This window comes from Salvelinus fontinalis, chromosome 33, assembly GCF_029448725.1.
Source record: "Salvelinus fontinalis isolate EN_2023a chromosome 33, ASM2944872v1, whole genome shotgun sequence".
Taxonomy (NCBI): Eukaryota; Metazoa; Chordata; class Actinopteri; order Salmoniformes; family Salmonidae; genus Salvelinus; species Salvelinus fontinalis.
The window spans coordinates 9775409-9790761 of NC_074697.1; the positions used below are offsets into that span (position 1 = coordinate 9775409).

General features: G+C 46.5%; 1 protein-coding gene across 4 annotated transcripts in view; it reads right to left on the reverse strand.

The window, feature by feature from the left end:
* LOC129832544 (stromal interaction molecule 1-like) overlaps positions 1 to 15353 on the reverse strand; it is an 80719-nt gene that overhangs the window by 34128 nt on the left and 31238 nt on the right. For all 4 annotated transcript variants that reach the window (XM_055896688.1, XM_055896689.1, XM_055896686.1 and 1 more), the window contains exon 7: positions 14441 to 14618. In XM_055896688.1, the coding sequence (XP_055752663.1) occupies positions 14441 to 14618 (178 nt within the window). The remainder of the gene's footprint in view (positions 1 to 14440; positions 14619 to 15353) is intronic.

The following is a 15353-nucleotide window of genomic DNA, read 5'->3' on the forward strand; positions in this document are numbered from 1 at the left end:
CCACCAGAGGTATAGGAGAAGGCAGAGGGCTGCAGTCATGAGCAGCCTCATCCCACCAGAGGTATAGGAGAAGGCAGAGGGCTGCAGTCATGAGCAGCCTCATCCCACCAGAGGTATAGGAGAAGGCAGAGGGCTGCAGTCATGAGCAGCCTCATCCCACCAGAGGTATAGGAGAAGGCAGAGGGCTGCAGTCATGAGCAGCCTCATCCCACCAGAGGTATAGGAGAAGGCAGAGGGCTGCAGTCATGAGCAGCCTCATCCCACCAGAGGTATAGGAGAAGGCAGAGGGCTGCAGTCATGAGCAGCCTCATCCCACCAGAGGTATAGGAGAAGGCAGAGGGCTGCAGTCATGAGCAGCCTCATCCCACCAGAGGTATAGGAGAAGGCAGAGGGCTGCAGTCATGAGCAGCCTCATCCCACCAGAGGTATAGGAGAAGGCAGAGGGCTGCAGTCATGAGCAGCCTCATCCCACCAGAGGTATAGGAGAAGGCAGAGGGCTGCAGTCATGAGCAGCCTCATCCCACCAGAGGTATAGGAGAAGGCAGAGGGCTGCAGTCATGAGCAGCCTCATCCCACCAGAGGTATAGGAGAAGGCAGAGGGCTGCAGTCATGAGCAGCCTCATCCCACCAGAGGTATAGGAGAAGGCAGAGGGCTGCAGTCATGAGCAGCCTCATCCCACCAGAGGTATAGGAGAAGGCAGAGGGCTGCAGTCATGAGCAGCCTCATCCCACCAGAGGTATAGGAGAAGGCAGAGGGCTGCAGTCATGAGCAGCCTCATCCCACCAGAGGTATAGGAGAAGGCAGAGGGCTGCAGTCATGAGCAGCCTCATCCCACCAGAGGTATAGGAGAAGGCAGAGGGCTGCAGTCATGAGCAGCCTCATCCCACCAGAGGTATAGGAGAAGGCAGAGGGCTGCAGTCATGAGCAGCCTCATCCCACCAGAGGTATAGGAGAAGGCAGAGGGCTGCAGTCATGAGCAGCCTCATCCCACCAGAGGTATAGGAGAAGGCAGAGGGCTGCAGTCATGAGCAGCCTCATCCCACCAGAGGTATAGGAGAAGGCAGAGGGCTGCAGTCATGAGCAGCCTCATCCCACCAGAGGTATAGGAGAAGGCAGAGGGCTGCAGTCATGAGCAGCCTCATCCCACCAGAGGTATAGGAGAAGGCAGAGGGCTGCAGTCATGAGCAGCCTCATCCCACCAGAGGTATAGGAGAAGGTAGAGGGCTGCAGTCATGAGCAGCCTCATCCCACCAGAGGTATAGGAGAAGGCAGAGGGCTGCAGTCATGAGCAGCCTCATCCCACCAGAGGTATAGGAGAAGGCAGAGGGCTGCAGTCATGAGCAGCCTCATCCCACCAGAGGTATAGGAGAAGGTAGAGGGCTGCAGTCATGAGCAGCCTCATCCCACCAGAGGTATAGGAGAAGGTAGAGGGCTGCAGTCATGAGCAGCCTCATCCCACCAGAGGTATAGGAGAAGGCAGAGGGCTGCAGTCATGAGCAGCCTCATCCCACCAGAGGTATAGGAGAAGGTAGAGGGCTGCAGTCATGAGCAGCCTCATCCCACCAGAGGTATAGGAGAAGGCAGAGGGCTGCAGTCATGAGCAGCCTCATCCCACCAGAGGTATAGGAGAAGGCAGAGGGCTGCAGTCATGAGCAGCCTCATCCCACCAGAGGTATAGGAGAAGGTAGAGGGCTGCAGTCATGAGCAGCCTCATCCCACCAGAGGTATAGGAGAAGGTAGAGGGCTGCAGTCATGAGCAGCCTCATCCCACCAGAGGTATAGGAGAAGGCAGAGGGCTGCAGTCATGAGCAGCCTCATCCCACCAGAGGTATAGGAGAAGGTAGAGGGCTGCAGTCATGAGCAGCCTCATCCCACCAGAGGTATAGGAGAAGGCAGAGGGCTGCAGTCATGAGCAGCCTCATCCCACCAGAGGTATAGGAGAAGGCAGAGGGCTGCAGTCATGAGCAGCCTCATCCCACCAGAGGTATAGGAGAAGGCAGAGGGCTGCAGTCATGAGCAGCCTCATCCCACCAGAGGTATAGGAGAAGGTAGAGGGCTGCCATCCTACAAGTTGTTTGTGTGACTTCATTTCAAAATGACAGGGCGCGTTGTACAAAACAAATTCATCAGCGAATGGATCGTCTTACAAATCCAACCAGTCACCGTATCAAAGTTGACAATGTCATCATGCAGGTCGGCTCAGGCCCAACCCATCGGTTTCTGGGACAAATCAGAACGGTCAGAATGTGTTCGCATTCTAGAGATCGTCAGGGAGGGTGGCAAATCCAGACTCATGGTGGAGAAGAAATGTCGGCGTGATGTGGATGGGTAGCCAGGCAACAGTGAAAGGTGATCCGGGGGGCTGAGAATGGAAAATGTGGGGAGTGGGCCCTCCCACTAATGCTCTTGACCCTGACCTCTACCATTCACTAGCCAAAGCTTCAGCAGCAACAACAGCAGGGCAGGCACACAGCACTGTATAACACTCCACTGAAGGAGGCTCGATGCAGACACTCAGCCCTACTGCAGGGTACAATCAAACAACATCAAAGCCTATTTGCAGGACCATCTCAGTAGCTCCAGACTGACTGGGCTGATATAGATTTGTGTGAATAGCATTCCTACAAGTGAGACTAGTTTTAAATCAATATCGTTTATGAGACACTGGAATATGAGCAGTAGCAGAACGTGGATCAAGTATAGAGCATTCTGAAAATATTCAGACCCCTTTTTCCACATTGTTACATTAGTCTTATTCTTAAAACAATTCCTCAATCTACACACAATACCCCATAATGACAAAGCGAAAACATTTTTTTTGACATTTTTGCAAATGTATAAAAAATACAAAACAGAAATACCTTATTTACATAAGTATTCAGACACTTTGCTATGAGACTCGACATTGAGCTCAGGTGCATCCTGTTTCCATTGAACATCCTTGAGATGTTTCTACAACTTGATTGGAGTCCACCTGTGGTAAATTCAATTGGTTGTACATGATTTGGAAAGGCACACACTGGTCTATGTAAGGTTCCACAGCTGACAGTGCATGTCATAGCAAAAACTAAGCCACGAGGTTGAAGGAATTGTCCGTAGAGCTCGGAGTCAGGATTGTGTCGAGGCACAGATCTGGGGAAGGGTACCAAAATATGTCTGCAGCATTGAAGGTCCCCAAGAACACAGTGGCCTCCATCGTTCTTAAACGGAATAAGTTTGGAACCAACAAGACTCTTCTTAGAGCTGGCTACCCGGCCAAACTGAGCAATCAGGGGAGAAGGGCCTTGGTCAGGGAGGTGACCAAGTACCTGATGATCACTTGGACAGAACTCCAGAATTCCTCTGTGGAGATGGGAGAAAGTTCCAAAAGGACAACAATCTCTGCAGCGCTCCACCAATCAGGCCTTTATGGTGTAGTGGCCAGATGGATTCCACTCCTCAGTAAAAGGCACATGACAGCTGGCTTGGAGTTTGCCAAAAGGCAACTAAAGGACTCTCAGACCATGAGAAACAAGATTCACTGGTCTGATAAAACCAAGACTGAACTATTTGACCTGAATGCCAAGCATCACGTCTAGATGAAACCTGGCACCATCATCATGCTGTGGGGAAGTTTTTTAGTGGTAGGGACTGGGAGACTAGTCAAGTTAGAGGGAAAGATGAACAAAGCAAAGTACAGAGAGATCCTTGATGAAAACCTTCTCCAGAGCGCTCAGGACCTCAGACTGGGACGAAGGTTCACCTTCCAACAGGACAACGACCCTAAGCCAAGACAACGCAGGAGTGGCTTTGGTACAAGTCTCTGAATGTCCTTGAGTGGCCCAGCCCGAGCCCAGACATGAACCCGATCGAACATCTCTGGAGAGATCTGAAAATAGCTGTGCAGCAACGCTCCCCGCCCAACCTGACAGAGCTTTAGAGGATCTGCAGAGAAGAATGGGAGAAACTCCTCAAATACAGGTGTGCCAAGATTTTAGCGTCATAGTCTCGAGTCTTCTTGGGTGTAATCGCTGCCAAAGGTGATTCAACAAAGTACTGAGTAAAGGGTCTGAATACTTATGTAAATGTGCCATTTCATATATTTACAAAAAAAATCTAAATTTGCAAACAAAAAAACCCTACTGTTTTTGCTTTGTCATTATGGGGTACTGTGTGTAGATTGGGAAAAAGTGTAGATTAATGAGAAGAGGAAAAAACAAACAACTTAATACATTTTAGAAAAAGGCTGTAACGTCAAGTGGTCGGGAATACATTTTGAATGCACTGTATATACCTATCCAGGTGTATGCTGTATGAATTCCATATCCATCAGTTACATCATCTATTGACCACGTTTAGTAGAGACCTGTCTTGTCCTGCATACAACCCACTACACCACACCTCCGTCCACATGATTACGTTTAGTAGAGACCTGTCCTGCATACAACCCACTACACCTCCGTCCACATGATTACGTTTAGTAGAGACCTGTCTTGTCCTGCATACAACCCACTACACCTCACCTCCGTCCACATGATTACGTTTTGTAGAGACCTGTCCTGTCCTGCATACAACCCACTACACCTCCATCCACATGATTACGTTTAGTAGAGACCTGTCTTGTCCTGCATACAACCCACTACACCTCACCTCCGTCCACATGATTACGTTTAGTAGAGACCTGTCTAGTCCTGCATACAACCCACTACACCTCACCTCCGTCCACATGATTACGTTTAGTAGAGACCTGTCTTGTCCTGCATACAACCCACTACACCTCACCTCCGTCCACATGATTACGTTTTGTAGAGACCTGTCCTGTCCTGCATACAACCCACTACACCTCCATCCACATGATTACGTTTAGTAGAGACCTGTCTTGTCCTGCATACAACCCACTACACCACACCTCCGTCCACATGATTACGTTTTGTAGAGACCTGTCCTGTCCTGCACACAACCCAGTCCACACCTCCGTCCACATGGGAGTGAGTAAGCGGTGGAGGTGACGTGTAAAGAGGTAATGCCTGGCACCAGCTGGTGTTGTAAAAGGCACCCAGAGTAAACACAGGGTGAAATAGTCCTACAGCTTGCCCCCAGCATGGGTTTAGGAAGAAGGGACGGCTAAAGACAGAGGACATGACCCCTCTCCCCTTCAGCTCCTGGGAGAGCACCAGGTCTATAACCCCATAGGTAACAAACTACAAAACAGCAACAATACAAAACTGCATGCACATTAGTTAGTACGCATGAGATGTTGCAATCCTCTCTAAAAAATTATCAATTGGCATTTCACATTCTGCTTTGGTGTTCACTAGGTGTTTCAGAGAGTTGCAGCAGAGGGACATGCAGCAGATGTATATCCCCAGCCTCATCTGCATGCGCCACAGCAGCAGGGGGTGAGATGGCGTGACGTGAGGAATGCCAGAGATGTTTTACTATCACAGTGAATGAACAAGGAGGGCATGACTAACCCCTGTAACTAACTGACAAGATGTGATATACAAAGTGTCTGTCTGGGGAGAGAGGGACGTCAATAGAGGCACAACATAACTCTGTTCCAAGGCCGCTCTCCTCTCAGCACAGCAGAGGACACAGCCCCGGTAACGCTCTCAGCTAGCAAGGCTGTAGAACACACACAGGATAATTGACCTCCTGGTAGCAAGGACAGCAGATGGTGCCTCTTTATGGCTAAGCTACGGTGGTGGATGAATAGGCCTACATCACAGGAGGCTGGTGGCACCTTAATTGGGGAGGACAGGCTCGTGATAATGTCTGGAGCAGAATGGTATCAAATACATAAAATATACAGTTTCACATGGATGCCCTTCTATCGCTCCATTCAGGACATTATTATGAGCCGTCCTCCCTCAGCAGCCTCCTGTGGCCTACAGGAGGAAACGTGTGTCAGGGATAGAGACACTGTGTGTGTGTATGAGTCAGCATGACTGAACCATAGATGAGCGGGAGGATGTGAAAATAACCCACCTCCAAGCTTCCGGCAGAAAGCATGGAAATGTTCATTGCTAATGGCAGAAATGGCAAGGCAAGACTACAGTACGGTGGTATCCAGGGTTTATACAGTCATACTGTTCTGTACCATACCGGGGTATATGCTATTACACAACAGGCACTACTTCTAAAAATAATTTAGGAAACAGGGATCTTGATCAAGGAGGGTCTCTGCTGAAGCCAAGAAGCTTTATCATCTAGCCACTTAGCAAACCAAATGCATAGCAGACATCTAGCCACTTAGCAAACCAAATACATAGCAGACATCTAGCCACTTAGCAAACCAAATGCATAGCTGACATCTAGCCACTTAGCAAACCAAATGCATAGCTGACATCTAGCCACTTAGCAAACCAAATGCATAGCCGACATCTAGCCACTTAGCAAACCAAATGCATAGCCGACATCTAGCCACTAGCAAACCAAATGCATAGCCGACATCTAGCCACTTAGCAAACCAAATGCATAGCAGACATCTAGCCACTTAGCAAACCAAATGCATAGCAGACATCTAGCCACTTAGCAAACGAAATGCATAGCAGACATCTAGCCACTTAGCAAACCAAATGCATAGCAGACATCTAGCCACTTAGCAAACCAAATGCATAGCAGACATCTAGCCACTTAGCAAACCAAATGCATAGCAGACATCTAGCCACTTAGCAAACCAAATGCATAGCAGACATCTAGCCACTTAGCAAACCAAATGCATAGCAGACATCTAGCCACTTAGCAAACCAAATGCATAGCAGACATCTAGCCACTTAGCAAACCAAATGCATAGCAGACATCTAGCCACTTAGCAAACCAAATGCATAGCAGACATCTAGCCACTTAGCAAACCAAATGCATAGCAGACATCTAGCCACTTAGCAAACCAAATGCATAGCAGACATCTAGCCACTTAGCAAACCAAATGAATAGCAGACATCTAGCCACTTAGCAAACCAAATGCATAGCTGACAACTAGCCACTTAGCAAACCAAATGCATAGCAGACATCTAGCCACTTAGCAAACCAAATGCATAGCAGACATCTAGCCACTTAGCAAACCAAATGCATAGCAGACATCTAGCCACTTAGCAAACCAAATGCATAGCAGACATCTAGCCACTTAGCAAACCAAATGCATAGCTGACATCTAGCCACTTAGCAAACCAAATACATAGCAGACATCTAGCCACTTAGCAAACCAAATGAATAGCTGACATCTAGCCACTTAGCAAACCAAATGAATAGCTGACATCTAGCCACTTAGCAAACCAAATGAATAGCAGACATCTAGCCACTTAGCAAACCAAATGAATAGCAGACATCTAGCCACTTAGCAAACCAAATGCATAGCAGACATCTAGCCACTTAGCAAACCAAATGCATAGCTGACATCTAGCCACTTAGCAAACCAAATACATAGCTGACATCTAGCCACTTAGCAAACCAAATGCATAGCAGACATCTAGCCACTTAGCAAACCAAATGCATAGCTGACATCTAGCCACTTAGCAAACCAAATGCATAGCAGACATCTAGCCACTTAGCAAACCAAATGCATAGCAGACATCTAGCCACTTAGCAAACCAAATGCATAGCAGACATCTAGCCACTTAGCAAACCAAATGCATAGCAGACATCTAGCCACTTAGCAAACCAAATGAATAGCAGACATCTAGCCACTTAGCAAACCAAATGAATAGCAGACATCTAGCCACTTAGCAAACCAAATGAATAGCAGACATCTAGCCACTTAGCAAACCAAATGCATAGCTGACAACTAGCCACTTAGCAAACCAAATGCATAGCTGACATCTAGCCACTTAGCAAACCAAATGCATAGCAGACATCTAGCCACTTAGCAAATCAAATGCATAGCTGACATCTAGCCACTTAGCAAACCAAATGCATAGCTGACATCTAGCCACTTAGCAAACCAAATGCATAGCAGACATCTAGCCACTTAGCAAACCAAATGCATAGCTGACATCTAGCCACTTAGCAAACCAAATGCATAGCTGACATCTAGCCACTTAGCAAACCAAATACATAGCAGACATCTAGCCACTTAGCAAACCAAATGAATAGCTGACATCTAGCCACTTAGCAAACCAAATGAATAGCAGACATCTAGCCACTTAGCAAACCAAATGAATAGCAGACATCTAGCCACTTAGCAAACCAAATGCCTAGCAGACATCTAGCCACTTAGCAAACCAAATGCATAGCTGACATCTAGCCACTTAGCAAACCAAATGCATAGCTGACATCTAGCCACTTAGCAAACCAAATACATAGCTGACATCTAGCCACTTAGCAAACCAAATGCATAGCAGACATCTAGCCACTTAGCAAACCAAATGAATAGCAGACATCTAGCCACTTAGCAAACCAAATGAATAGCAGACATCTAGCCACTTAGCAAACCAAATGAATAGCAGACATCTAGCCACTTAGAAAACCAAATGCATAGCAGACATCTAGCCACTTAGCAAACCAAATGCATAGCAGACATCTAGCCACTTAGCAAACCAAATGAATAGCAGACATCTAGCCACTTAGCAAACCAAATGAATAGCAGACATCTAGCCACTTAGCAAACCAAATGCATAGCTGACATCTAGCCACTTAGCAAATCAAATGCATAGCTGACATCTAGCCACTTAGCAAACCAAATGCATAGCTGACATCTAGCCACTTAGCAAACCAAATGCATAGCTGACATCTAGCCACTTAGCAAACCAAATGCATAGCTGACATCTAGCCACTTAGCAAACCAAATGCATAGCTGACATCTAGCCACTTAGCAAACCAAATACATAGCTGACATCTAGCCACTTAGCAAACCAAATACATAGCTGACATCTAGCCACTTAGCAAACCAAATGCATAGCAGACATCTAGCCACTTAGCAAACCAAATGCATAGCAGACATCTAGCCACTTAGCAAACCAAATGCATAGCAGACATCTAGCCACTTAGCAAACCAAATGCATAGCAGACATCTAGCCACTTAGCAAACCAAATGCATAGCAGACATCTAGCCACTTAGCAAACCAAATGCATAGCAGACATCTAGCCACTTAGCAAACCAAATGCATAGCCAAGACCTAGCCACTTAGCAAACCAAATGCATAGCCAAGACCTAGCCACTTAGAAAAAACCAAATGCATAGCCGACATCTAGCCACTTAGCAAACCAAATGCATAGCAGACATCTAGCCACTTAGCAAACCAAATGCATAGCAGACATCTAGCCACTTAGCAAACCAAATGCATAGCAGACATCTAGCCACTTAGCAAACCAAATGCATAGCAGACATCTAGCCACTTAGCAAACCAAATGCATAGCAGACATCTAGCCACTTAGCAAACCAAATGCATAGCAGACATCTAGCCACTTAGCAAACCAAATGCATAGCAGACATCTAGCCACTTAGCAAACCAAATGCATAGCAGACATCTAGCCACTTAGCAAACCAAATGAATAGCAGACATCTAGCCACTTAGCAAACCAAATGAATAGCAGACATCTAGCCACTTAGCAAACCAAATGCATAGCTGACAACTAGCCACTTAGCAAACCAAATGCATAGCAGACATCTAGCCACTTAGCAAACCAAATGCATAGCAGACATCTAGCCACTTAGCAAACCAAATGCATAGCAGACATCTAGCCACTTAGCAAACCAAATGCATAGCTGACATCTAGCCACTTAGCAAACCAAATGCATAGCTGACATCTAGCCACTTAGCAAACCAAATGAATAGCTGACATCTAGCCACTTAGCAAAACAAATGCATAGCCAAGACCTAGCCACTTAGCAAACCAAATGCATAGCCGACATCTAGCCACTTAGCAAACCTAATGCATAGCAGACATCTAGCCACTTAGCAAACCAAATGCATAGCAGACATCTAGCCACTTAGCAAACCAAACGCATAGTAGACACCTAGCCACTTAGCAAACCAAACGCATAGCAGACATCTAGCCACTTAGCAAACCAAATGCATAGCTGACATCTAGCCACTTAGCAAACCAAATGCATAGCTGACATCTAGCCACTTAGCAAACCAAATGCATAGCTGACATCTAGCCACTTAGCAAACCAAATGCATAGCAGACATCTAGCCACTTAGCAAACCAAATGCATAGCAGACATCTAGCCACTTAGCAAACCAAATGCATAGCTGACATCTAGCCACTTAGCAAACCAAATGCATAGCTGACATCTAGCCACTTAGCAAACCAAATGAATAGCTGACATCTAGCCACTTAGCAAAACAAATGCATAGCCAAGACCTAGCCACTTAGCAAACCAAATGCATAGCCGACATCTAGCCACTTAGCAAACCAAATGCATAGCTGACATCTAGCCACTTAGCAAACCAAATACATAGCTGACATCTAGCCACTTAGCAAACCAAATACATAGCTGACATCTAGCCACTTAGCAAACCAAATGCATAGCCAAGACCTAGCCACTTAGCAAACCAAATGCATAGCCAAGACCTAGCCACTTAGAAAAAACCAAATGCATAGCCGACATCTAGCCACTTAGCAAACCAAATGCATAGCAGACATCTAGCCACTTAGCAAACCAAATGCATAGCCAAGACCTAGCCACTTAGCAAACCAAATGCATAGCAGACATCTAGCCACTTAGCAAACCAAATGCATAGCAGACATCTAGCCACTTAGCAAACCAAATGCATAGCAGACATCTAGCCACTTAGCAAACCAAATGCATAGCAGACATCTAGCCACTTAGCAAACCAAATGCATAGCAGACATCTAGCCACTTAGCAAACCAAATGCATAGCAGACATCTAGCCACTTAGCAAACCAAATGCATAGCAGACATCTAGCCACTTAGCAAACCAAATGCATAGCAGACATCTAGCCACTTAGCAAACCAAATGCATAGCAGACATCTAGCCACTTAGCAAACCAAATGCATAGCAGACATCTAGCCACTTAGCAAACCAAATGAATAGCAGACATCTAGCCACTTAGCAAACCAAATGAATAGCAGACATCTAGCCACTTAGCAAACCAAATGCATAGCTGACAACTAGCCACTTAGCAAACCAAATGCATAGCAGACATCTAGCCACTTAGCAAACCAAATGCATAGCAGACATCTAGCCACTTAGCAAACCAAATGCATAGCAGACATCTAGCCACTTAGCAAACCAAATGCATAGCTGACATCTAGCCACTTAGCAAACCAAATGCATAGCTGACATCTAGCCACTTAGCAAACCAAATGAATAGCTGACATCTAGCCACTTAGCAAAACAAATGCATAGCCAAGACCTAGCCACTTAGCAAACCAAATGCATAGCCGACATCTAGCCACTTAGCAAACCTAATGCATAGCAGACATCTAGCCACTTAGCAAACCAAATGCATAGCAGACATCTAGCCACTTAGCAAACCAAACGCATAGTAGACACCTAGCCACTTAGCAAACCAAACGCATAGCAGACATCTAGCCACTTAGCAAACCAAATGCATAGCTGACATCTAGCCACTTAGCAAACCAAATGCATAGCTGACATCTAGCCACTTAGCAAACCAAATGCATAGCTGACATCTAGCCACTTAGCAAACCAAATGCATAGCAGACATCTAGCCACTTAGCAAACCAAATGCATAGCAGACATCTAGCCACTTAGCAAACCAAATGCATAGCTGACATCTAGCCACTTAGCAAACCAAATGCATAGCTGACATCTAGCCACTTAGCAAACCAAATGAATAGCTGACATCTAGCCACTTAGCAAAACAAATGCATAGCCAAGACCTAGCCACTTAGCAAACCAAATGCATAGCCGACATCTAGCCACTTAGCAAACCTAATGCATAGCAGACATCTAGCCACTTAGCAAACCAAATGCATAGCAGACATCTAGCCACTTAGCAAACCAAACGCATAGTAGACACCTAGCCACTTAGCAAACCAAACGCATAGCAGACATCTAGCCACTTAGCAAACCAAATGCATAGCTGACATCTAGCCACTTAGCAAACCAAATGCATAGCTGACATCTAGCCACTTAGCAAACCAAATGCATAGCTGACATCTAGCCACTTAGCAAACCAAATGAATAGCAGACATCTAGCCACTTAGCAAACCAAATGCATAGCTGACAACTAGCCACTTAGCAAACCAAATGCATAGCAGACATCTAGCCACTTAGCAAACCAAATGCATAGCAGACATCTAGCCACTTAGCAAACCAAATGCATAGCAGACATCTAGCCACTTAGCAAACCAAATGCATAGCTGACATCTAGCCACTTAGCAAACCAAATGCATAGCTGACATCTAGCCACTTAGCAAACCAAATACATAGCTGACATCTAGCCACTTAGCAAACCAAATGAATAGCTGACATCTAGCCACTTAGCAAACCAAATGAATAGCAGACATCTAGCCACTTAGCAAACCAAATGAATAGCAGACATCTAGCCACTTAGCAAACCAAATGAATAGCAGACATCTAGCCACTTAGCAAACCAAATGAATAGCTGACATCTAGCCACTTAGCACACCAAATGAATAGCTTGAGCCCTGAGCTGGATATCATTTATTTTATCACATCTTAGATTTATATGTAAACGTGGCATAGCACGTTTTTAAATGGTATTGAAAATCATAAAGTCGGTATTTCGAAATAAACAGTTTATATCATACACCGTGGTATTGCCCAAGCCTAGACTACAGCATCAAAAAGGGGTGGTCAGCAAAGCAGTCTGTCTGCCAGGGGGAGGAGAATTTGATCCTCCTGCTAGGGGGAGGAGAATTTGAACCTCCTGCTAGGGGGAGGAGAATTTGAACCTCCTGCCAAGGGGGAAGGAGAATTTGAACCTCCTGCCAAGGGGGAAGGAGAATTTGAACCTCCTGCCAAGGGGGAAGGAGAATTTGAACCTCCTGCCAAGGGGGAAGGAGAATTTGAACCTCCTGCCAAGGGGGAAGGAGAATTTGAACCTCCTGCCAAGGGGGAAGGAGAATTTGAACCTCCTGCCAAGGGGGAAGGAGAATTTGAACCTCCTGCCAAGGGGGAAGGAGAATTTGAACCTCCTGCCAAGGGGGAAGGAGAATTTGAACCTCCTGCCAGGGGGAAGGAGAATTTGAACCTCCTGCCAGGGGGAAGGAGAATTTGAACCTCCTGCCAGGGGGAAGGAGAATTGGAACCTCCTGCCAGGGGGAAGGAGAATTGGAACCTCCTGCCAGGGGGAAGGAGAATTTGAACCTCCAGCCAGGGGGAAGGAGAATTTGAACCTCCAGCCAGGGGGAAGGAGAATTTGAACCTCCTGCCAGGGGGAAGGAGAATTTGAACCTCCTGCCAGGGGGAAGGATAATTTGAACCTCCTGCCAGGGGGAAGGATAATTTGAACCTCCTGGCTTGTCGCCATGCCATAGAATGGAGAATGAGCCTGTTGGTCTGTATTCAACAGGAACAATACACTGTGCTGCGAGACATACTTTCTACTCCCCTGTTACAACACACAAACACACCCCACCAAAGCAGCTGTGCGGTGTACTATAATACTAGTGAGAGACATACGTGATACTGTAGTGACAGAGGAGGAAGGGGAGTTGAGCTCTGTAGTGACAGAACCAGGACAGAGAGAAAGAGCCACAGAGGAGGAAGGGGAGTTGAGCTCTGTAGTGACAGAACCAGTACAGAGAGAAAGAGCCACAGAGGAGGAAGGGGAGTTGAGCTCTGTAGTGACAGAACCAGTACAGAGAGAGAGGGCCACAGAGGAGGAAGGGGAGTTGAGCTCTGTAGTGACAGAACCAGTACAGAGAGAGAGGGCCACAGAGGAGGAAGGGGAGTTGAGCTCTGTAGTGACAGAACCAGGATAGAAGCTTAGAGAGGGCCATATGCTAGCTCAGATTTCAAAAGATATTTGCGGAATAATCATAAAAAAATAATTTTCAAGGACAGTTGATACCAAGTCCCTCTTGTGATCAGCTGTGAGACTTACTTCAGAGAATCTTCAATGATATTCCATAGAGAACAGTTCCACAATGTGCGGACAGGATATTTTGTCCTCTTGCATAATTCCTGCAGCAATCTCTAGAATGAGCTCTGAATGAGGAACTCAACTGATGGCTTCAGACCAGTTAAACCTTCACTTCCTGTTTCTGTTGTATCATGGAGTGGCTTCAATATGACACACCTGAAAAACATGTTTATTCTGCCAATTCCTGACCAAATGAACACTGACTGTCCCCAAGTTCTCGTCAAGCCACCGCGACGTCAAGCCACCGCGACGTCAAGCCACCGCGACGTCAAGCCACCGCGACGTCAAGCCACCGCGACGTCAAGCCACCACGACGTCAAGCCAGTGGATAATGACATCATTCAGAGTCACTACTTCTATGGGCTACTATGGGCCTGCTTCCTCAGGTACAGTGGTTGAAGGGAAAGACAAACTCACTTTTTCTGCAGATCATGCAGGCTCTGCTCAGCCCTCTGTAGGCCATCCAGGTCCGTCATCATCTTCTTCATGTGGTCCTTGGAGTAACGGTTCTGGATGTAGGCGAACCAGCAGCCTCCAATGCCGATCACTATGGACACCACCAGCATGAAGTCCTTCAGGTGGTTATGAGTGTTCACTGGGGAGAGAGAGAAGTGTTAGGTTAAAAGGTATACTTCAGGATTTTGGCAATGAAGACCTTTATGTCCTTCCCCTAGCCTTAGCACAAAGATTGTAAGTTTATGGTAACAGCTAGTATGCTAGCAGATACCATAGGCTTCCAATCATTGCGCTAACGCAATTTAGCATTAGCTCGCAAAACTCTTTAACCTCCTTCATACTGGATGCAGAGACATAGAAAATAATACATATTGTTTTCAGATTGTCCCTTCATCCAACAAAACTCATTGGTGGTGAACTAATGTTGTGAAAGTGTGTGAAACTGAATGAACTCAAGTCATGGTACTGTGGCGAGGTCTCGCCAAGAGAGATGTGCGGTTGAGGTTGGGATGCGTTGAGGAGGCACCAGGCTAAAAGACCAAGGTAAAGGCAGATTAACACACTATTTATATGAGAGGCGACGAATCAAAGGCCCGGCCCCGACAGCCTCGGTCTTGCCCTCCCTGTCCTCTGGGGACAAGCGGTTTGGCCCGTGTAGAGAGGTGTGAATGTCCTCTGTCATAATGTTGCCATCCTAATGGATTCAGAACAGTCCCATTCCTCACAGTCACTGCCAGGACGCCAATCAGGCAGGCAGCAACTAACCCTCATGTAAAATCAGCCAAGAGGCCTTAGACGTGATCCATCCATCATCCTTAAAGCACAGAGAGATGAAGACTACAAAGCCCATTCTCTTAAAGCTGTGAAGGCCGAT